Source organism: Physella acuta, unplaced genomic scaffold (genome assembly GCF_028476545.2).
Source record: "Physella acuta isolate Inbredline_101_S28 unplaced genomic scaffold, ASM2847654v3 ptg000763l, whole genome shotgun sequence".
Lineage (NCBI taxonomy): Eukaryota > Metazoa > Mollusca > Gastropoda > Physidae > Physella > Physella acuta.
The window spans coordinates 8,357-32,663 of record NW_026732281.1 but is presented as its reverse complement, the minus strand read 5'-3'; the positions used below and the strand labels follow the sequence as shown (position 1 = coordinate 32,663).

Genomic DNA, 24,307 nt, shown 5'->3' with positions numbered 1-24,307 from the left:
TATTACCAGACACACCATAAAAAAATATAGTATATTAAAGCATGCTGTAAAAATATTTCAGAACAATTGCTAATATCTGACACAAAAGAAAAAAAATTATTTTTAAATAATAATTGTTATATTTACTACTAATAATTAATAATATTGATCTCCATTTAACATTTTATTCAGTTTAAAAACAGGTAAAAAAAAATATGACACATAAGAGGAAATAGCTTTAACATAATGTAAGTCAACTGTCAAATAATAATTGAAGGAATAAAACTTATATTTGAGAATATTTGCAGTATGTTTTAAAAAGTCAGATCTAACATATATCATTTCATGAACACATAATTTAAATGTTTAAATTTATTGTGTAAATTTCTACAGTTAAAATTTAGTTTAATTACTTGATTGTTGTTTGACATTAGGAACTAAAATACACTAATTACAGATACAAATTTAAATGGTTGTGTATGGCAAAAATCAATGCCTAATCATAATGAGGAAAAGTTTTTAAATTACTAAGATGAGCATAATCAATTTTCAAATTGTTATTGGAGTAATATATCAATTTTGTTGTTAATCATTTAAAATATACGTGCACACACATATATATGTATTTTATATATATATATATATATATATATATATATATATATATATATATATATATATATATATATATATATATATATATCAGTTGTGAAGTATTTTAAATCATTAACTGAACAAAAAATGTATGTGTATATGTCATATAATGCACATTAGCTTTTAAGATAAAAGGCAGAATTTTAATCCTCAATATTTAACAATCATAATTCCAGAATAAAGCTAGATAAGGGTGCATATTTGGTGCATTAAAATAAAATAAACAATTATAAAACTGTTTTTTTATCATTAAAATATAACATTTTACTAAGCTGTTTATTTTTTTCTTTTATAGAGTACAGAAATAAAAAATAATTAAAGAACAATGTTTCCTAAAATTTAAAACTCGTGATCTCTGAAAGATAAACACAAAATTGTCAAAACAAGCATGTTTTTAAAAATGTCAGTTTTGAAGCCTAAGTTATGTAATGATAAAAAAAAATTCAAGAATTGTTTTTAAACTAACTTTTTGTTGTATAATAGTTGGTATTTTCTATATATTACTATTACCAAAATAATAATGTTTAGGAACACATAACATATACTGTTATTGTTACTCTAGTAGTTTTTTTTATTAACAAATAAATGAAAACTATGATCTAGCACTATACAACAATAGGATAAAAGTTAGTATAATTACAAACAGTTGAAAAACAAATTAATAAAAGTTAAGAACACAATACACTTATAATATATGATACAATTTCTAGATACAAAATGTCCTAGGGTATCTTTTTCAATAAATAATTACAACTTTTATACACTTAAATATCAACAATGTTAGCACGCATATATAGTAAATGAACAAAGCCAGTGCTTCTTTAAATGTTTACATTTGTAATTAAACTATATACAAATATCTTTAAAAAATTTTGTAATTATGGTTTATGCTTTCTTAATTTACATAAAGAGATTGTTCAATTTAGAGTATAATGAAATTGCTGCAATTTTATTTTAGTAAACACTGCTGCACAAGCTAATCCTGCCTAAAGCCATTTTTTTTTTATAAACCAAGATTCAAATTAAAAGTAGACCTCTGTTAAGAAAAATACAGACATCTTTACAAACATTTATGAAACATCCAATACAATTAAAAACCAGATTAGTTTATTTATTTCAAATAGCTTAAAATTTTTTTTAACAAAACAAATAATTTTTTGTCATTAGGTCTTACATGAAACTATTTGTTGTGTTAAATTTCTTAAACTTTTGTTCAATGCTTCAACATAATCAAGACAACCTGAACCTCAATGCACGAGTTTTTTTCTATTATAATTCAATAACATTTTTTACAACAAAATTGTCCATCAAAAGATATACAGCACTCAGATTACTCTAGTTTTTATCACCACATGCTGTACTCAATATCTTCATTGCCAAAAATTTTGAAGTATGCAAAGATTGTTAGGAATACAACAACATTTCCAGACACCACTAAAGCACAGGCTCCCAGTTTAATCTGGAAGAAAATATAATGGATAAGAAAATAAATAACATATAAAAATAATAATAAAGCAAATCAAATATGTACAGAAAATGTTGATAGCTTGTGTTTAGTTGTGTTTTAGGCATATTTCTTGTATTGAAAATATGTAGATCATATTCAATTGATTAAAATTATAACTAATTTAAATTTTGATTAAGGTCTGGGAATATATAAACTATACAAATATAGTATGGGAAGGCAGAGTCAGAGGGTAGAGTGCTCCACTGTTAACCCAAAAGTTTGGATCCCAGGCTCAATAATATCAGCTGTCCTTGAGTCCACCCAGTTCTGATGGGTACAGGGAACATGAAGGCAGTTAGGCATAGTGCTTACCACATTATCACTTCATATGCCAAGGTCACAGAAACCGACAAACTCTACTTCATCTGCCCTATGGTTCACCAAGTCCAAAAGAATATCTTTTTACTTTAAATACAAGTAATGCAGGCATCCCAAGTAATCAAAGTTTTAAAAGGATATATGAAATGTGAACTTACCACTTCAGCACGAGCCAAGATGACAGGAAGACCAATGGCTGACACAACAATGCCTGTGGTAAAAAATATTGACAACTCAATGCATGCACTGCTTGATGAATCATAGCCGCTGGACAACCTGCGAGCTACTAATGTTGGTAATGGAGACAAGAAGTAGAAAACCAACACAAACATGGGCCACCATGATCTGGAAAAAAAATGTGAATCATGATTAAATGAAATAACAATTAACTTACGTTTATCATATTTTTCAGAAGATATAATATGAAGAATTTTTTTAAAGAACACTTACTCATACAAAGCACATCCTAAGACTAGAAATGTAACGCCAAGTGCACAAGCGAAAGCAAGGCCAATTAACCTAAGGAAAAAATACAATAAAATATATTAATATATGGGAAGAAATAGTTTTTCAAGAGGTGTGTTTTTAATGGGATATCTATAACAAAATGATTTATGCTGAAAAAATATTTGTTAATATGTCTTGAGCATCATTTATGAATGAAGTCACACTCAGATTTTTGTGATGATTTGTGAAGATGGGGGTTGGATTTAAAAAGCAATTTTCAAAGTTGAATTTCTGCAACTATTTTGCTTTTTTAAAGGTTTTCTTACTAAAAATTTAATAAAAATTGACCAATATTATGTTGTCAGGGCTCAGTTAAAAACCTGTTTAAAAAAGTAACTGTATTTAGGGTGTGGGGAAAAAAATCATTTTCAAAGGGTCGATTCTAAATATCATCCCCATTAGAAAATAATGAAAAATAGTAAATGCTTATATGCGTTATAGGAACCAAACTAAAAAATAATATTTTTAGGAATAGCACTTACGCTTTGTGACAAAGTTTGCAGCATCACATCAAAAAGAGCATGAAAAAAAGGAGGTAAACATTTTATATAAAACTAAAAAATAGTAAAAAGGTTATCAAGTTTAGACAAATCATAATTTCAATTAAGAATCATCTAGGCCTCTAGGCTGGCTCTAGGCCCTACTTAAAATTTAACTTAAAATGTCATTTGTTCAGTCCGCTCAAAAAAGGTTAAGATTAGAACCACTTATCTAGATTCAAGATCAGGAATCTAGATCTCTAGATTAGATCTAGATCTAGATTAGAATCCAGCAAATTAGAATGGTCAATGAGTAAAATTGAGTAGTCAATACTCATTACTCAATGAGTCAATGACCAATGACCAACCAATGGCGCTCATCCAGAATCCAGAAACTACCCTCAGTTACAGTCAGTAGACTAACAGTAGTAGATCTAGATCTAGATCAATAATCTAGACGTATCTAGCGTACTACTGATCTAGATCTAGATTCCAGATCTAGATCTAGTTCACTAGTCAGTCAGTGAGTTGAGTGAGTACTACTACTACTGCACCCGGTAGTGCACAGTCACCGCAGTCACCCTGATTAGTCGCATTTTAGTGCGACTTGAGACTAGATCTATCCAGATTAATCTCTATTTCATTGGTCCTAGAATACTTTGAATGGACTAGTTTAACATTTTAGAGTGGCTAATAAAATCAGATAAAGCTATAGGATTAAACTTAATTGTTATTATAGATCTAGTATATACCCAATTTTACATACCTCTGATGCCAGCCATTTTGTCAACAAAGGATAACAACTCTTTTTTATTGTAGACACAATCCTAGAAAGTTATCGAACTTAATGGAAATTTTTCGCTAACTGTTATTTTGGACTTTAAAATAATTAAAATATCTATTTCTTTAAAAATTGTAATGAAGATATACAATTGGTGGTTCATTTTGCAAACGCCATTATATTTGCTTTCGGCAATAATGAAAGTTATTTATATGTATTTTTTAAATTCCTTTTTACAGTTTAGAAAAAATATCTGAAGGAACCCTTGCTGCAATTTATGCCTTAGTCTAAGTTAAATATATTATTAATTATGATCTAAGTAAACAAGAAAATAAAACAAACTTGCTTTCTTTAATAAAGGTACTGGCTGCTAAAATATGAAGATATCATGAGCGACCAAAGCTTTTATTAAAGAAAGCAAGTTTGTTTTATTTTCTTATTTTCATAGCATTTCAAAGATCATTATTATAAATATTTTTATACTTGTTTTATTATATCAGAGTCAGAGGCTTAAAACTGATCAATGTAATAATATTATAGCCTATATTTAAAAAATGAAAGTATGTATGTCTGTTTCTATCTGTTGTGCATTAGTACACCATACTTCCGAGTCCCATTAAACTCTGTAAGGTTGTTGAGTACACTCTAGCTTCTGCTTTAAAATAAATTTAATATCAGCCCCAAAATCCCCCCCACCCCCTTCCTCACACTGGTAACAATTTGTGGGGGGTGGACTAAATTCCATTTCGTTCGGGGGGGGTTGGGTGGTAGACTTTCTTCGTGATGGGCGGGGTAGAGAGATGCCTGGGCCTGGAAGAAACTCGCTGGCCCTTATATTTTTATAAAGCCCAATATCTTTCGATATTGAAAGGCATTTAAGGGATGTAACCAAGCTTAGGTGACTTAGCGAAAGTATTAATTGAGTTATTGTCCTTTGACTGTTAAGTAAAGATTTTGTTTCCATGTACTGGCGGCGCTCCGGCGGTAGTGTAAAGTGGGCGCACTTATTTTCGAAGTCACTTCCAAAGAACGTGGGATGGGCAGATTGAGCGTCCTTCACAGGAAGTCAGGGGTAGTACATGAATTTGCGGTCAAACTGCAACTGGGTCGTTTTTATGAACCGAAGCGCCCTGGCACTATGACGCCTACGCAGGGTTTCTTCCAGGCATCTCGAAAACTTTTTACCGCTCCCCCCCCCCCCACCCCCCCCCCCCCCCGAACGAAATGAAATTTATATAATTTATATAGAAAATATATACTTTTAACAGTGTTCCCCCCCCCCCCCGAAGAAAGTCTACCGCCCCACCCCCCCCCCCCCCCGAAAATTTCAAGTGCCCCCCCCCCCCCCCAGAGAAAAAAGTCTGGAAGAAACACTGCGCCTACGTTTGTGGGCTAAGTAGAATTGATGATTAAACCGAAGCAGGGCGGCGCCCGAAGCCCCTGAGCTTGAGGCTCTCAGTAGCACCCCGGGACACGAATGACACTGGGGCGATTAATGAGGGGTGTTCTATCTCACCCTTGCGGAGGGTGATCAGTGTGGTTTTTACACTATTTTTGTGGGAGCGCGCTACCTTTAGTGCTAATTTCATATATAAATAAGACTTTATAACTGGATCACTTTTTTTTTATTTTTGAGTGACCTCCGATAAACGGAAGTAGTATTTTACTATATTTCTGGTTTCTATAATACCTATAATTGAATTGCCGTTTTAGTTATAGAGACCAATTTTTATACATAGGTCTAAGAGCTTATTATCTTGATTATGTCATATTTTAAATGATTTCCGGTGACCGGAAGTAATAATTTACGCTATTTCCTATTTCTCAAAAAAGATAAGCAATGTGTCCTTTATAAAGTACTAATTTTCGACTATATTTACACACGGTGATTGCGTTCAATAGGTGCGCAATTCTTTTTTTTTTTACTCGGTTCTATTCTAATTTTAGAATGTAGATCTAAGTATTTTTAAAAAATAATTTCAAAATCATGTGTAAAATGTCAAGATCTCGAATTTCGATTTTTTTTTGCATGATTACAATACTTCCTCTATACTTCCTATTCAAAGAAAAACAAAACAAAAACACTTTTAAAATTGGGTTTTTTTTTAATCTTAAAAGTTATTTCGTAGACGCTTTTCAATCCGTGTTTTTTGTGACTTATTACGACTTTTCACGGACAGCTCCGAACAGCAACCATTTTGAACGGAACAATTTGTAAAGTAACAGCCATCAACCTCGAACCAGTAATTTTGCTATTTATTTAAGTTACATCAAACATGGCTACCGCAGAGGCTAAAGCGTAAGTTATTTTGATTCTAATTTATGTCTTAGTCATAAATGCGTTTCTTCTGATACTAATGTTGAGAAATTAATGTAATATTTCTAATCTAGAAACCGGCAAGTTATAGCAAGAACTGCGTGAAAACTTCAATTTTGTATTGTCATATTATAACTACGTACGCCAATGCTAAAAATAGATTTTTTTCCAATTTCAATTCTGAAAGTCAGTGCTGTACAAGGGCTAAAAGTTTTTTGGGATCGGAAATCTAGAATAAATGTTTTATTCAATTAACTGGTTTATTTTTAAAATTGAAGTAGGATGAATGTAATAAAAAACTAAGTAGGCTAAGAAGATAACTATTTTTGTAAGTGACGTCATAGTGAAACAGAAATAACGTGTCGTTTTTACAGTGACTCTTCAGTTTCTTTGTGATTTCTCATCGTCATCCTAAAGTAAATTCTAGAATCCAGATCTAAGTTTATATTTAGTCTACATGTATAGAGATATCTAATTCAGTCTAGAAAGTCCAACAAAATAGCATAACCTTTTAAACTTTTATAAAGATCTCATAAATCTAGATCTGGACTCTTGTCAAAGTCTAGAGTCCTAGACTGAGTGACTAGATAAACTTCACTTACTTCAGTGTATTGAGTTCTCAGTAAATCTAGAATTACTAATCTAGATTAAATGAGAATAAATCAAGCTAGATGTATGGACTATGGTAGTAACCACCTGTAATCAGTGGCTAAATCAGTGACCCACTTGAATTTGAAAAGAAGCATTATTCTAAATTCTTAATTACAATACTTAGTAAAGTTAGCATTGAAAGTTGAAAATAAAACACCTAGCCTAATATTAATTACTAACAATTAGGCCCTATTCAAAATCTAGACCTATGCCCTATATCTACATACTTCTTAATTCTATGTCTGATGCTAAATCTACAGCTCATGAATCTTTGTCAGTTTGAGATAGATCTATATATTTTTAAGTGAGTTCAAATATTAGATATGTTGCCATTTGTATCAATAGTAAGGTTATGTTAATGTAGAAATCATTGTCAGCTGTTGAGATTATTTAGTTTGAAATTTCTCATCGTCAATACTTTGTTTAAACATAAATTGACTTGACTTAGATCTCGTCCTCTTTACTCATTTTGGAGGATAGGGCCTCAAAAACGAAAATTACCTTTTGATTATCATTGTTTCTAGAACAAATAAACAATTCGCTTTAACCTGTTGGATTACTCATAAGTAACATTAACAATTTTAAATTCACTATCTGGATAATTTGTCACAAGTGTTTGCCCATTCTGTTGTTCATTATGTCCAGGTGAGTACTGTTCATGTTAGTTAGAAATATTAATTCACACTTTCCTTCTTCTGTTCTAAGTGGAAAAACATATATAAATTAATGAAGACTATTTTAATCCCTCAGTGAGGAAGATTTGGCAACAGCTATACTCAGACGCAAGGAGCGTCCCAACAGACTCCTTGTGGAAGAGGCAATCAATGAAGATAATTCAGTTGTTTCATTATCACAGGTACTTTTTAAACACACATAAATAATTTTAGTAGCCTAACACAACTACTAAGCATATTTTAAAAATTTCTATGGATTACTCATGATTGCTTTTTCATTTCTAATAGAAAAAAATGGATGAACTCCAATTATTTCGTGGAGACACTGTATTATTAAAAGGAAAAAGACGGAAAGAAACTGTATGCATTGTATTATCTGACGAAACAGTACCAGATGACAAAATACGTATCAATAGATGTGTGCGAAACAACTTGCGGGTCAGGCTTGGAGATGTTGTTAGGTAATGAAAGTTAAATAATTAGGTGACAATAACCTTATTTTAAAATAAGAAAATCAAATGCTTTGTAAGCTTCTCCTGTTTCTGAATGATCATTTAATAAATTAGTTTTTAAAATATTTTTAAATGTTATCAGCATTCAGCCTTGTCCTGATGTAAAATATGGCAAAAGAATTCATGTCCTACCCATAGATGACACAGTGGAAGGTCTTGCAGGGTGAGTTATTTTGTTTTTTATTCCAAGATAAGGTTAGAAATCTCAGTTTTTATCATTTTGCCATTTATTTATGATTAAATACACATTTCTTATTTATAAACACTGAAATATTATGAGTTGCTCCTCTTTGCAGATAGTTCATGATTTTGAACTATCTTTAAATTAACCTTAAATGTGGTAGTGCTTTTTTCAAACATTAAATAAACTAAGTTTGCCTTGCCTAGATCTATATTAAATGTTGCTGTTCTAGATGGCTCTTTTAATATACTAATTATTAAACTCAACTTGTACTAATTTTAATTGTTTTAATCTTTTTAAATGATGATTTGTAATTATTTATTTTTGAAGGAACCTGTTTGAAGTTTTCCTCAAGCCGTATTTCCTAGAAGCATACAGGCCAATTAAAAAGGGTGACATATTTCTCGTTCGTGGTGGAATGAGGGCTGTTGAATTCAAAGTTATTGAAACTGATCCTCAACCTTATTGTATTGTAGCACCAGATACTGTTATTCATTGTGAAGGCGAGCCAGTAAAAAGAGAGGTTTGGTTTACATTTTGACCATTCAAAATATTTAAAATATCAACTAGTAATATTAAGAATTTTACTAGACTAGCTAGATATGTAAGTATTTTTATAAATCTGCTTATAGATAAAACAAAATAGCTACAAATGATTTGACTATTTTAATAATCTTTTAAAAATTAACTGCAGAATTTTAGGTTAAATTTTTAGTGAGCTTTATATTGAGGGTTAGTGATGTCTCCTTAAGAATCTAAGACCTCTTGCTTTGTGAAGTTTTTAAGTAAAAATTTCAAGTCTCAAATTTGTAACATTGTCTTCTAATTAAAATGTAACAATTCTTCAGGAAGAGGAGGAGCAGCTTAATGAAGTTGGTTATGATGACATTGGAGGATGTCGTAAACAACTTGCACAGATTAAAGAAATGGTGGAGCTCCCACTTAGACATCCGCAACTCTTTAAAGCTATTGGAGTGAAGGTAAAGGAAGAGAGGCTTTTTTTTTTCAAACAAAAACATTTTTAAGGCAGTCTCACAAAAATAAACACTGAATATATAAATTTGTTTTATTTTAGCCACCAAGAGGTATACTTTTATATGGACCTCCTGGCACAGGAAAAACATTGATTGCTAGGGCAGTTGCTAATGAAACAGGGGCATTTTTTTTCCTTATTAACGGTAAGTGTGACCATCATGTTAAATGTACAATTTGCTTTTACTATGGTTTTGCAAAAATGAAACTTGACTGTTGAATTTTTTCAGGGCCTGAAATTATGAGTAAGTTGGCTGGAGAATCAGAGAGCAATCTTCGCAAAGCTTTTGAAGAAGCTGAAAAAAATTCACCAGCTATTATTTTTATTGATGAACTTGATGCTATTGCTCCAAAGCGTGAAAAGGTAAAATTATCTTTCTAAAAAAAAAACTAGTTTTAATTAATGATAAGCTGATTTACTAATATAAAAAGAATGATTCAAGAAATATTTTCAAAAATGAAAAAACACTTGACTCGAAGCTTTGAATTCTTAAAATATGTACAGACATTTTCTCTTTTAAATTTGTAACCTTTATATATGTAGTACTTGTTTTTAAAAAAAATGTATAATCTTATCAGACACATGGAGAGGTAGAGAGACGTATAGTTTCACAACTTTTAACTTTAATGGATGGGCTTAAGCAGAGGTCTCATGTCATTGTTATGGCTGCAACCAACAGACCAAATAGTATTGATGCAGCGCTCAGGAGATTTGGTCAGTACTCACTGTTGTTTTGTTAATGATTGCATAAAATTTGTTTCTAAACACTTAAAAAATCAAATTTGTAAAAATTGATATTCAAAGATCATTTTTTTTAAAGCTGTTTTAAATACTACTTTATGTTGCTAGGACGTTTTGACAGAGAAGTTGACATAGGAATTCCAGATGCCACTGGCAGGCTTGAAATTTTAAGAATTCATACCAAAAATATGAAACTTGGAGATGATGTGGATTTGGAACAGGTATGTTGCTCGGAAAGTTCTTATCCCTGAACTCTGACAGAATGGAACAATGGCTTCTTACTAGTTTGTTATGCTTGTTATATCAAACTAATATATATATATGTATGTATATCTATAGTTCTATGTATATATGAAGTCTATTTTATAAATCTTCAAGGTTGCCTCAGAGACACACGGTCATGTTGGTGCAGATTTAGCTGCTTTGTGTTCGGAGGCTGCCCTGCAACAGATAAGAGAGAAAATGGATCTTATTGACCTGGAAGATGAAACTATTGATGCTGAAGTACTGGACTCGTTGGCAGTTACCATGGAAAATTTCAGAGTAAGTAAATTTTGTTTTTAATATAGTGTTTTATGTTTTGTTTTGGCTTTAAAAATATTAAAAGAAAACATTACATACATTTGTAAATAGCTAGGTTTATATTTTTTTTAATTTATTACAGTGGGCTTTGAGCAAGAGCAATCCTAGTGCCTTGCGAGAGACATCAGTGGAAGTGCCCAATGTTTCTTGGGAAGATGTTGGAGGTTTGGAAAATGTCAAAAAAGAACTCCAGGAGTTGGTTCAGGTTGGCTAAAATAAAATTTTATCAGCTCTGGAAACTGCATTATCACATGCTTAACACTGCATTTTTAATTTCTTTTATAATATTGTAATATTTATTTTACACAGTATCCAGTTGAGCACCCTGAGAAGTTCCTGAAGTTTGGCATGACGCCATCAAAAGGTGTTCTATTCTATGGTCCACCTGGTTGTGGTAAGACATTGCTTGCCAAGGCTATTGCCAATGAATGTCAAGCCAATTTTATCTCCATCAAGGGCCCTGAACTTCTCACAATGTGGTTTGGAGAGTCTGAAGCTAACGTCAGAGACATATTTGACAAGGTTAATATAAATTATTTTGTTTACAACTTATTGTTTATCTATAGAGCTTGTTTATTCTAAGAAATTCCCAAAAATGTTTATAGGTAATAATAATTCTTTATCACATCTTCAATAGCTTGGTTGTATATCATTATCTTAGTTTAAATGGATTTATTTAGCATTTTGTTTTCTTAATAGGCTAGGTCAGCTGCTCCATGTGTGCTGTTCTTTGATGAGTTAGATTCTATAGCTAAATCCAGAGGAGGCAATGTTGGTGATGGAGGTAAGATATTTTATGCTATTTCTCTTATTTCTTATTCAAGCTTAAAGCAACAGCTGTGTTAGTTGAATTTTAGTTTGACTGCAGGAACACTTAAGAACATAAAAACCCTTTTTAGAATAGCATGCACTCATCTTGTACTACTTTTGGGAATAGTTTCATAAATACAAAATTATATTACAGGTGGTGCTGCAGACAGAGTAATTAATCAGCTACTGACTGAGATGGATGGCATGTCTGCCAAGAAAAATGTGTTTATCATTGGAGCAACAAACAGACCAGACATTATTGATTCAGCAATCCTTCGCCCTGGCCGTCTTGATCAACTCATTTACATTCCCCTTCCTGATGACAAATCACGTATTCAAATTTTAAAAGCTAACTTGCGGAAGTCACCAATGTCCAAGGTAAAAAAAAGATTTATGAAAGATTTATCCACCCCATTTTGATATGAAATAACTTGGTGACCAGAAAAATGCGCTAAAATCAAGCATTTATAAACATTAACAAAGAATGGCCACATGTGCATTATATCATAATAAAACACTTCCACAAAGTATGATAAAATCAAAGTGTAATAGTATAATATGTTTGTAATAGCACAATTTTCTGTTTGTGTTGTTTTCTGTCTGTGCATTTTTCTGGGAACCAAATAAATTATCAATTTAATTTACATTATTAGCTTATCAAAAATGAATTTCCCTAATTTAGGATGTGGACTTGGAGTATCTTGCTAAAGTAACCAAGGGATTCAGTGGTGCTGATCTGACTGAAATTTGTCAAAGGGCCTGTAAACTTGCCATAAGACAGTCAATTGAAGCAGAAATCCGTACAGAAAGAGAGCGTGCACAAAATCCTGATGGTGACATGGTAAGATATGCCTTTTCTCACGGATGACATTTTAAAAATACATACATTTATTTTTAATAAATATTGTATTCTATATATATATATATATATATATATATATATATATATATATATATATATAAGCAAAATAAAACCTATATCAGTCAACAGTCTGAATTTTTAATACACTGTTTTAAAGGAGGTGGAAGAATATGACCCAGTACCAGAATTAACAAGAGCTCATTTTGAAGAAGCCATGAAATTTGCAAGACGTTCTGTTAGTGAGAATGATATCCGCAAATATGAGATGTTTGCCCAGACCTTACAGCAAAGTAGAGGTTTTGGTGGATTCAGGTTAGTTTGTTCTTTTTTGTTGAAGCTTGAATTCTAATATTCATCATTTGAAAGAAGAGCATTTACGTTTCATTTATTTTCCTAATGCAGATTCCCTGGAGCTTCAGGTCAAGGTCAGAGTGGGTCTGGTGGGGCAGGTCAAGGTGGAAATACTGGAGGGGATGACGGTGATGAAGATCTTTATAGTTAAAACTCAGTTATTTGTTTTCTACCAGCTGCAGTTTACCTAACTTCTAATCTTGCAGCAAGATTCAGTGTTTAATTGTGTTGTTACATTATGCAGTTAATTATTTTTTTGTTCTAATACTTTTTATTTCACAAACAGATGCAAAAAAAACTGACACTTAAATACACTAGCATATTCAATGTGATTAGAACAAATATTTTATTACACTAAATTAGTATAGTTTCCCTGAATAGATCTAAGAAAGTTTTTTTTTTTTTTTAAATTTGTTTATTCTAACTTGCAAAGAGTTAATTTATCATCTGCCATGTTGTCCATAGTAACCTATTTTTATGACAGCTAGTGTTTGATAATTGTTACTGCAATGTAACATGTTCATCCATTTGGTACAGAAAGGTGGTAGCAAACTGTGTATTTTTACAAAGTTCTGAGCAGCTTCTGTTGGGTTTAAAAATTCCATTTGTCACCATTTTCTGTGGTAACTTTATTCACTTAGGATTTACAGAAATGACATTCTTTTATATTTAAAAACTACAGAATTGTTGTTTGCTAATGCATTTTTTTTTTCGGTTCAATAATTTTTAACATTCATTTTACCTTTATCATCAAGATATCCTGTTTTACAGTTTGCTACTGTACTTTATAATGTATGGGCCATCTTTTGTGTTGTTCTTTGAAACTATGAAATAAAATATTAAAATGTTACATTGGTACTTTCCTTTTCTGTACTTGATTTGTTTTTTTTAAATGTTCTAATCATCTAAAAAAAATTGCCTCGAATATCTCAACATATTTGATTGAGGGTTAGCATAAAATAAATGTTACTAGATCTAAATGTTATCAGCTAACTAAAATGTCTTATGTGATAAAATGAATGGTGTATTGAATCCCAATGTTTAACCAGAGGCCACAGGTGGTGGGCTGACAACTCAGTAAAATTCACAACTCAGAACCTCCCAACCCCAGGCATATATGCCAATAACTGAAAATACCAAGCCTTGTATGTTAATTTTTATGGATAAGCATGTTAAGTATTTGTAACCTGATTAATTAATGATAAATACATGTTTGCGATAAAAGTTCATAATTCAAAAAATTTCAGGATCATTACCTTTGGTACTTCCAAAGGCTTGGTAGCTAGTAACATCTCTATCATTGGAAGTCTTTATCATGGCTTGTCACTTCTGCCAAGTATGGGTCAAGTCAATCTTAAATTGATCCTGTGTAGTGTTTTTTTCAATTTGGCTCAAGGACATGTCAGCAGGTGTTTCTTTTCCGTTTTTCTTTAAAACTGGTTGTAAGAGTAGGATGTAACCTATTCAAAGCTATCCTTTTATGGATTTCCTCATCAGCAGCAGTTTGTCTCCCTAAGCTTTGATGCTGTTGGGAGGCCATTATTCTTCAAACTTCTAAAGCAAGTGTTTATTTAGTAGTAGTAAGTTAAATACCCTTTTGAACCTGACAGTGCATGGGGCAGGTGAAATAATAGTCACCCGTTTTTGTGACCTCAGCTTATGGAACGATATTGTGGTCAGCACTTTGCTCAACCGCCTTACTTTCCCTGACGTAGGTACCCATCAGAGCTGTGGTCTGGGGGGGGGGGGGACAAATTGTACTACAGACCTGAAACTGGATTTGACCAGTCCACAGCTGTTTATAAAGGTCTGTATTTAATTATCTTTGTTGTACTCTAACATACAGCAGATAGTGGCAGATATTGTAGGTACTGAGGTGGACCAAAATTAGAATTTGCTACTCTGCAGATAGTAGAGTGATCCCAAAGGCTGTGAAAGTGAACGCCAGATGGTTGGGCTCAGCACTAACAACCCAGACCTGTAACATTTGTTTTGGCGGTGCTTTGATGTCATTTCAATGCTTATAATGTATGCATACACAAATATTTTACGGACTAAAATTAAGAATGAAGTGATGTTGGTGAGCAGTCTCAGGTGCTGGTATACTTATTAAAAGTGGAGATTGCTAAAATAGTTTTGGAAAAATACGAATAATATTCTCTACTTGTCTACATTCTTTGTCAAAAACAGCATGTCAATATTGCAAAATACAAAAAACACCAGGGAAAAGTGTATCATAACTTTAATGAACATTTATATACAAGCAAAATGTTAAACAAAAACAGTCGTCCTTAGAACTATCACAGGCCCAACAATCATAGCATTTAAAATTTAACTTTTGCAAAAATATTTACATATGAAAAATGCAAGGCTCTAATCTCAGAATCTTGAAGTCTAACAAACTGAAAATGACAGTTGAGAAATCTATTTCAAAAACTTGGCTTTTGAATTAGAGATTAAAAATGGAATGCATTTTTTTTAATTAAAAAAAAAACCAAACAACTAATTGTCAAAATTTGTTTTGAAATACAACTGAACTTTTTGAACAGTAATTATTAAAATTTATAAAACTAGTTTCAAGAATTTTTAACATTTTAAAAAACATTAGCCCCATTCTTCATCATCATCATCAACATCAGCACCTTTTCCAGAAGCCCAATTATTTTCAGTATTTGATCCTCCACCTCCTTCAAACTGAAAAACATTTAAAAACAGAAACTTTTTTCAATAAAGAGAATTTTATGTATAAGAAATCATGTGAAAATATTTTTAGCATAGGTATTAAGGAAACTAAGGAAATTAAGATCTATATTTGTACCTTTCCATGTCTGATGTCCTTTCCACCAAACTTTCCTCCAAAGCAGCCGGCATCCCCAGATCCCATACCACTTGCATGTGCAGCAAGCCAATCAGGGACAGGTTGCTTAGCCTAGAAGAAATCAAGAAATACAATATTTAATCTGTATTATAGAGATTTGAAGAAATGTTTTTTTTTTATATTTTTTAAAATCATAAGCCTTTATTTTTTTTTAAAGAATTCCCTCCCAGTTCCTGCTTTCCCCCTTCACACCAATGACTTATAAAAGATCCATGCCAAATAATGTTGCACTAGTCTTACATCATCAATGATTAATAATCATGCCAATTTTTTATTTTAAAAGCGCTGCGAAGTTATTTAAAATTATTGTTAGTAAATCTCATAAATAACACTGTTGAGTTGTGACTAAAGTGACCAGTCAATAAATCTTTTTGGATAATGGAGCTCATCTCATTTGTTTGTAAAAAGACTATTCCAAAAGCCTTCCCCAGATACTAAACTAAGTAGCTGATCCAAGTCTGCCTCAGTAACATTAAAAAAATTTAAAAAATATTTTCAGTGATTTCAGGACACCTTAAAATTTTTGGAGGTGGGAACCTTGTTTATTTTCATCTTTATCCTAACAAAAGGGAGGTTGGGTAAATATTTGCCAGATATACAACAGTAAAGTTTTATTAACATTATCCAAAGATGCCACAATTTATTATACAATCATGTGGGTGAAAACAGCAAAATGAAAAGTTAAAAAAGTAACTTTTGCTCCAAATTTATTATTTTTCAAATCTAATCCTGACCAGGGGGAAATTTTAGTTCAAACTTTTACTCCTATTTTCTGTTTTAAGAACACTGTATTTAATATAAATGTACCTCTTTTAGAATTCTGACAAGATGTCCAGCCATTGGTTGATCAGTGTCAGCATTGAAAAAGCTTGTTGCTTTACCAAGATTTCCACAGCGACCTGTTCGACCAATTCTGTGAACATATTCATCTATAGAGCTTGGCAGATCATAGTTAACCACATGCATAACTCCAGGTATATCAAGGCCACGAGCAGCAACTGATGTTGCGACCAACACATAAGATTTCCCATTTTTAAAATCGTGCAATGCTTCTTCCCGCTCTCTCTGAAGACGATCACTGAAAAAGAAAATTGTGATTAGGATTTGCTACAAATAAGCATAAACCAAATTAACAAATCAATTATATTTTTATGAATAGAATAAGCACTTACCCGTGGATACTTGTTGTTGGAAAGCCTGACTGACACAAATATGATGCTAAGAAGTCTGCATTCCTTTTCATCTCAACAAACACCAATGTTCTTTCATTACCTGAAAAATGGTCATGTTGGTTTAAATAAAAAATCATTTAAAAATATATAAAGGAAACATGTCTAAGAAATAAATTTAATAAATCATTAATATGGAAAATTGACCGTACCTCCAGCATTTAAGATATCACACAAGGACTCTCTTTTCTGCAATCTATCAACCTCAAAGAAATTTTGAGAAACATCTGTGTTAGCTCCACCTACTCTGCCCACTGTTACAAATAAGTAGTCATTTAGAAAGTCAGCAGCCAGCTTCTGTATTTCCTCAGGGAATGTGGCAGAAAACATTAGAGTTTGTCTCTCTGTCTTCGGGGGCATTCCCATTGTCTCCACCAATTTTCTAATTTCAGGTTCAAAACCCATATCAAGCATTCTATCTGCTTCATCCAATATTAAAAATGAAACTTGAGATAAACTGATCTGGGAAAAAGAATGATAAATTTATTAATTATAGAGGTAATATTTTAGAAACATTTAGTATAAAAAATAAAATAATGAATATATACCTTTCCACGTGCTATAAAGTCAAGTAGCCGTCCTGGAGTTCCTATTACAAAATTAGCACCCTGCTCTACTTGCTTTAGTTGGTATCCAACAGATGTACCACCATATATAACAACAGCTCGAATATCAGTCTGATATGCAAATTTACGACAGTCATTATAAATCTGAAGAGCCAATTCTCTTGTAGGTGCAACACAAATGGCTTGAGGCAGCTGAACTTCTTGATATCTATCAGTAGTTAAACCTTTGTTGATCATGCTTGTCAAGACAGGTAATAAAAATGCTGCCTGTAGACATAATGAGTGGGGAATTTTTGTTTTAGCGTAAGTTCGGTAACACTAGCAGGTACATTAACAATGATACATTCTAAAATTATTAAGCATACAACAATGCAATCATATTAATATACAAATACTTGGCAAAAAGAGTTAACTCACAGTTTTTCCTGAGCCTGTCTGTGCACATGCCATCAGATCTCGTCCTGCTGTAATTATTGGTATAGAGTATTTTTGAATTGGAGTGGGGCGTTCGTAATTTGCTTTTTGCACATTCCTTAAAAATGTTGGGTGTAATCCACCTTCATCAAAAGAACTTATAAAACCACACTGATCACGCCCACTGACTTCTACTGGTATGTCATCATATTTGTCAAAGTTGATTCCTTTTTGCACAGTTCCACCAAAAATATCCTCCTCTTTCTCTGAGGGTGTTGGGGGGATATATGGAGCTTCTCTTGGTTTTTCTGCTAAATAGATGAAAGTAATCATTAATACATAGTTGGGTATTTTTAGTAACATATTCAAATAAGGTGTCCAAAAAATGCATTTTGATTTAGCAACAAACAAAATTGTACAATAGGTTTAACAAAAAAATGTATGGAACTTACCACCACTTGCTTCACTGAAAAAATAAACAAAATTTACTTGAGTAAAGATAAACGCAGATGCAAGGAGTTAATGATTTTTATGTAATTGTACACTTTTCCTTTTATTATACAAGGGCATTCAAAAGATACAAAAATAAAAAAAATAAAAATTTTAAATCAATCTAGTCTATTGTTACCTGTCTAGTCCTGGCTTGGGTGTGTCACATTTCTTACATGTCTTTCTGAAGGCAAAGTTATTGTTACCACAGCTCCTATTAAAAAATCAACTTGGTAATGTATCATGGCCACAATTCAAACAAAACAGGAAATTTTTAAAACAAAACATTTCAAAGTTTGAATTAAAATCCTAAAATTGTGCTGGCAACTGAGAATAGATTTCTCAAATGTTTGCTATACTGATTTATTAAGGACTGAAAAAGAGTATTGATTTATAAAGCTCTTAAAACTCTCCTAATATTAAGCTTGAATAAACTTACGAATCAGGGCAAATCCACTCCCCTTTTTTATCCTTGTCAGCATCACCTGCTGGACCACTACCACCACCACCCCGAAACCCACCATTTCTCATTCCATCACCTCCAAATGATTGACCTATAATTTATAAGTTTATATAAATTAAAATCATTAAAAAAAAATTTACATTTCAGACAACAATGAAAATGTATATTTTGCTGAACACTGCAATCTAAAGTTGCATTTAAAATAGGGCTTTTGTTATCATATATACATTAAAATTTATGTGAAAGATATCTAATGGTAAATTTAGCTTAACAAAAAGAATTAGTTAACTTAATGTGCCAAATACAAATTGAAAAAAATTTTCTTTAAAATTTGTAATTGCTGAATAAAGTTAGCACATTATCGAGTTAAAATAATGTATTCAAATAAAGTTAACAATGCTCATTTGTTTTATGGAAACATCGATAAAACAAGCTATTTTCAAGGTGTAAGTAAATGTGATATAATTTTATATAATATAAATTGTTTTAGAATCAGCTCATGTTATTTAAAATAAGTTCAGAAAAAAAATGTATTCCAACAGTAAAAAAAAAAACTGAATTTAAATAATACCTTGATCATCATCTGCAATACAAGTTAGAAATGATGAAACTCAAAATTAATGATGGATCTTTATATAGTGGTTTAAGTGTAGTTTTCACATTTTGAACATTAAAAAAGGGGTGAAGAACTTAGTACAATTTAATTTTTAACATGTTTGCTATTCTAGTTCTTACAAAGGAGCTTTTGATGTGAGAAAAGAAACTTAATTATATTTTATAATTATTAATGTTAATTTTTTTACCTGTTCTGTTCCCTGCTCTACCGCCTCCACCAAATCCACCACCGCCTCCACCAAATCCACCACCACCTCCACCACTTCTACCAAATCCTCCTCCTCCACCACCACCACTTCTGAAAAGTAGAATTATTAGTTAACCTAATTGATCAGCAATAACTAACACAAATTGGTAAGATTATTTAACCAATTCTGATCTTCTCAACATAACTCCAATAATTTAAAATATTTTAGGAAAGCGGTTTCTAGATGTGGCTAGTAATTTACTCAATAGCTTAAATTGTGGTTGGCAAGGTCATATTTACAGATTTATGTTAATTTGGTAACAAAATAGCAACATCTGAAACACATCTGCACATACTTCATTTTATCTTTCCAGGTACAGTAAGTATGCTGCTTTTTAAACCTTACAGTCCTCACCTACTTTTTGCTCTATTAGCTCAGTACCACATATCTCTTCTTTTTCGTTCTTAATTTTTAGTGTTGGAAGGAATCGAGCCTTATCTGCCAGGGGGTTAAACTCGAGACTTTTTTCGAATTTATCAACCATGAGCTTTGCAGACTCTACCATGCTTCCATCACAATTACGTGTCAACTGGTTATGCGCCATTGAGGCCATTGACTCCGATTTCAGCCTGCTTTTCTTTTTGGATTTGCTTTTCTTTTTGGATTTGCTTCCATAGCCTTTGTCCAACCAAGAACAAACTACAAGGCAGCAGTTGTTTGATTTTGGAGTTGTCTCTCCTAGAAGAGTGGCTGTCCCCAGCTAACGAGCCTCATCTGCCCGAGGGTGAGACTTTTCGGTTTAGCAACCATGAGATTTACTGACTCGACCACGCAGACACTACATATCTAATAAATTTGGGGTTTTTTTTTTATATTTGTTGGAAAAATCATTTAAATATATTATTTACACAAAAAAGATTATAAAATGGAACAACCCAAGCAGTGAAAAGTGCTAATGCATAAATTGAGCACAACAAATATCATTGCACGTACAAGGTCTGCATCTCAAGATGTCAATTGTTCAGGACTAGCGTTGGAAATGTGTAACCCTGTCATTCCAATTTATTTGAAGTTTGAAAATTAAAAATTAATATTTTAAAACTTACCCATCTTCAGGCTTATCTGTGTCACATTTCTGACATTGTTTTCTAAAGGCAAAATTGTTGTTACCACAATCACTGTAATATGTACATTTAAGAAACTATTAATTTGTAAACATGGATTTATAATAATAGAAAGAAAACACAAAACATTAATTAAAAGAGAAATACTTGAATCTAATTCTAAATCAATTTTTATTAATTGCACGAAATCTATTCAAACAAACATACGAATTGGGGCACTTCCAGTCTCCTTCTCTTTTACCACGGCCACCACCTAAATGAATAGGGTTATTAGCAACACTGTATACATAAACTGAGATTTCAACATTCATAAATATATATTTAGCATTGCTATGCGCTTACCTGAGGACATTTTGTTCTCTTCATTCTCAAAACGTCTACTCCCAAAACCACTATTTCTACTTCTAGGAGCGTCATCATCGTCATCAGAGCCTTTTCTATTTCCAAAGCCAGTGCTCCCCCCTCTTGATCCAAATCCACTTCTATCCCCGAAACCATTGGATTGTTCAGAATTTCCAAAACCAGCAGCATTTCCCCGCCCCATTCCTCTCATCTTGTCACCAAAAACCTGAGCAACAGTTCCTCTTCTGAAAATAAAAACCTTACAAGGTACACATTTTAAAATTCTAAGCTAATTTAAAATATTTGCTACAAAGAAAATCCATTATTTTAAAATGCAGGAAAACTTACCCCAGCCCTGAACTGCTTGATATAACAACCTGAAATTTTAAAATTTGACATTTTAATTTATTATTTATAGTAATAGTGTATTAGATGGTAATAAACAAGAACAAAGAAGAGCCATTGACAGATGTAGAAAATTAGGTGGATCCAAAATTTATTTAACTGTCTTGGATGTACATTGTTTTTAATTGATTAAAAAATTCTTGGGGCTTAATAGTGTAGTATGTGCATGAGAACAATTAAAAATTTTAAACTGAGGAGCTTGTATAAAGACATTTGGTCAGTTTAACCTAGTATACTTTTTCAACAAATCTTTTTTTTTATATTAAAGAAACAAGATCAAAATCTTTGTCAATTTTAAGCGTCACTTCTATTATTGCCCAACCACATTTTCTTGTCAGAGGGAGAAAAATTCTGACACAATCAAGGGGCAACTGAGTTCACAGTAGCAGGTCTATCTGTCATAGCATGAACAATTGCTATTTGAGATTGCTGATGTCCCTTTTGTTTTTCCCCAAGCAAAATGAAAAAGGTGTGAGTTCACAAAAGCATTTATTATAGCCTACCACCACACTTAGTATTCAAGAAACCAGACTCAGGAATTGTAGCCTACATTTCTTTAATATATTTATATTTTATAAATTTCTGATTGAAAATTAAATTATGTTTAAATTAGGCGTATTGTACAAGAAAAAAAACTAGATCTACATTGCATTAATATCCTAACTATAGGCCTATGTGCATTTATTTTTATGACTGGGACAAAAAAATATTTAGATCTAGATTCTAATTAATCAAGAAAATGTACATGCAGCAGAGAAAGTTTGTACCATAGATCTGACTACTGTTCTATTGATATCAGGTATTATAAGAATAAGTCACAGCAAACTGAATACACTTTATAAGTATTATATAATTATTGGGTTAGCAAATACTAAATCTAATGCAGCCATGGCTATTCGGCCGCAATATAATAAAACATTTTTAAAAAAGACGCTTAATCTGGATTAGGTTGTGCTCATCCCCACGACATAAAAATGGCCACCTACGTGTTGCATTGCTGTTGAAATTAAACTAATTAAATTGCTCCCCCAATGCAATCAAAATTATTAAATGGAACTTACTTTATTTTGTCATTAATGGACTTGTGGATGGACATATTCAAATCTAGATCTAAATTCTACCGCAAATGCTAAGTTTATGTATTAAAAAAATCGAGATAATAGCACAACTATTAAATGATGATGATAACAAAGAACGTAGCCTGTACACTTCTATACAGGCAGTTACTCTGCATGAATATTAAAAGCAACTGAGTGGTAGCTTGGTATTTATTTTTATTCCTAGATATTCAATTTAAGCCAAAAATTGACCAGACACCAGTAGCAATTTTAAAAGTCAGAATGAATTTAGCCTGTCGATTGATCTCTTTTTTTACCGACATCATGGTAATGATGGCTGCGGAAAACGACAATACCGTGATACCATTTTTTAACAATGTTTCATGGTCATTCGTACATTTTTTTGGTCTAATCGCTGATAATCTAGCTGACAACACATTGCTGAACGGCAGTGAGCAGTCAATAGCGTCAAGACAACACTCATTAAAAAACTAACCCATAGAATGATAGATCTCTAGTATCACTGAAAATCAGTCATATCATTGTAGCCATTTAAAAACCATAGCGTTTTTCCACAATTCATTTTCTAGGCTACAGATTAAATTTGATAAATAAAATTGCAAATTGGTATCTAATTAAAGGTAAATAGGCCCTAAATGTAGTTTTTAACTGTTTAAGTCATCTTGACTTAGTCTTAAAATAACAAAGTTTAAAATCTTAGGCAACACCCTAATGAATTGACTGCTAGATTCTAGATCTAGATCTCTCTAGATCTAAAACCTAGACTAGAGATTCTTAAAGCTAGACTACATCACTGATGTGACTGAAATCTGTTTTACGCCATATTTTAAATTTTCAAGATAGATTCTAGATCTAGAGAATCTAGATCTAGAAACTTACATTTTCAGACTCATCATCCCAGTCATCATCCATGATGGTCTGTACTCTGTACTGTAGATCTAAAAGCGGGAGTCCCAAGGTAGTATAATGATAAGGCCCGATCTACTGGTGCAAGGCTAAATATAAAGTAAAATTGCAACTTAACTAAATCTAGAGATCTAGATATTGATGCTAGATCTATACTAGACTCTAGATCTACACTGACTAGATAATCTGTAAGGCCTGCTGTTCCCCGCAGAAGTAGGCCTATGGGATCTCCGGTTGGAAAGGCGCGAAAAGTGCTATCCCTTGGCTCACACGTGACGATAATTTACACCTGAGGTTGGCTGACGAAGCCTTTAAAAAGCATTTAGACTAGGCTATGTCTATTTTAATGCATATTTCATCAAAGAGTCTAGATCTAGTTTAATTTATAATCTAGATCTAGTTCTAGAATAGATCTATTTGTTGAATCTAGTAGGCTTTATTTGCTAAGTGGCGTGTTAAACTACACGTGCCCGTTGATGAGTCTGTAACGACGCTGTGTGGACGGACACATGTCACACTGCCGTCGAATTGGGAGGAGGGTACCAAATAAGGCAACGATTACTTAATAAATTATTGGGCAAGCTAGGGCCACTACACTCTTGAAGCGAAGTAACCAAGCGGAGGAGTTGGCTGTTAGATCTATATTCGATTCCGTTTAACAGTATCGTAT

The 24,307-nt window shown here is 32.2% G+C and overlaps 3 protein-coding genes across 4 annotated transcripts; 1 reads left to right on the top strand and 2 right to left on the bottom strand.

Moving 5' to 3' along the window:
- Positions 1 to 625: 625 nt before the first annotated feature.
- Positions 626 to 4,402, bottom strand: LOC131950440 (leptin receptor gene-related protein). Its single transcript, XM_059312585.1, has 4 exons — positions 4,398 to 4,402; positions 2,909 to 2,977; positions 2,617 to 2,803; positions 626 to 2,092 (listed from the first exon to the last, which is right to left on the bottom strand). The coding sequence occupies exons 1-4, from the start codon at positions 4,400 to 4,402 to the stop codon at positions 1,979 to 1,981; spliced, it is 375 nt and encodes a 124-aa protein (XP_059168568.1). The 3' UTR covers positions 626 to 1,978.
- Positions 4,403 to 6,394: 1,992 nt separating this feature from the next.
- Positions 6,395 to 13,802, top strand: LOC131950442 (transitional endoplasmic reticulum ATPase). 2 transcript variants are annotated; one of them, XM_059312588.1, is made up of 19 exons: positions 6,859 to 6,958; positions 7,718 to 7,838; positions 7,944 to 8,049; positions 8,156 to 8,328; positions 8,462 to 8,542; positions 8,891 to 9,083; positions 9,409 to 9,540; positions 9,636 to 9,738; positions 9,823 to 9,956; positions 10,172 to 10,307; positions 10,443 to 10,555; positions 10,713 to 10,877; positions 10,999 to 11,121; positions 11,226 to 11,438; positions 11,616 to 11,700; positions 11,881 to 12,104; positions 12,409 to 12,567; positions 12,746 to 12,900; positions 12,991 to 13,802. In XM_059312588.1, the coding sequence occupies exons 2-19, from the start codon at positions 7,831 to 7,833 to the stop codon at positions 13,088 to 13,090; spliced, it is 2,403 nt and encodes an 800-aa protein (XP_059168571.1). In that variant the 5' UTR covers positions 6,859 to 6,958; positions 7,718 to 7,830; the 3' UTR covers positions 13,091 to 13,802. The 2 variants fall into 2 exon arrangements, with proteins under 2 accessions (XP_059168570.1, XP_059168571.1); XM_059312587.1 differs by lacking the exons at positions 6,859 to 6,958; positions 7,718 to 7,838 and adding an exon at positions 6,395 to 6,524.
- A 1,362-nt stretch (positions 13,803 to 15,164) lies between these two features.
- LOC131950441 (ATP-dependent RNA helicase DDX4) lies at positions 15,165 to 23,656 on the bottom strand (the record flags this gene model as incomplete). The annotated part of the gene is given in 17 exon segments (XM_059312586.1): positions 15,165 to 15,633; positions 15,758 to 15,868; positions 16,625 to 16,895; positions 16,990 to 17,089; positions 17,199 to 17,508; positions 17,595 to 17,879; positions 18,030 to 18,337; positions 18,479 to 18,492; positions 18,655 to 18,729; positions 18,955 to 19,069; positions 19,550 to 19,561; positions 19,782 to 19,891; positions 20,888 to 20,959; positions 21,113 to 21,158; positions 21,248 to 21,492; positions 21,596 to 21,624; positions 23,611 to 23,656. Coding segments are annotated over 17 exon segments (2,226 nt in total). The 3' UTR covers positions 15,165 to 15,543.
- Between the last annotated feature and the right edge of the window lie 651 nt (positions 23,657 to 24,307).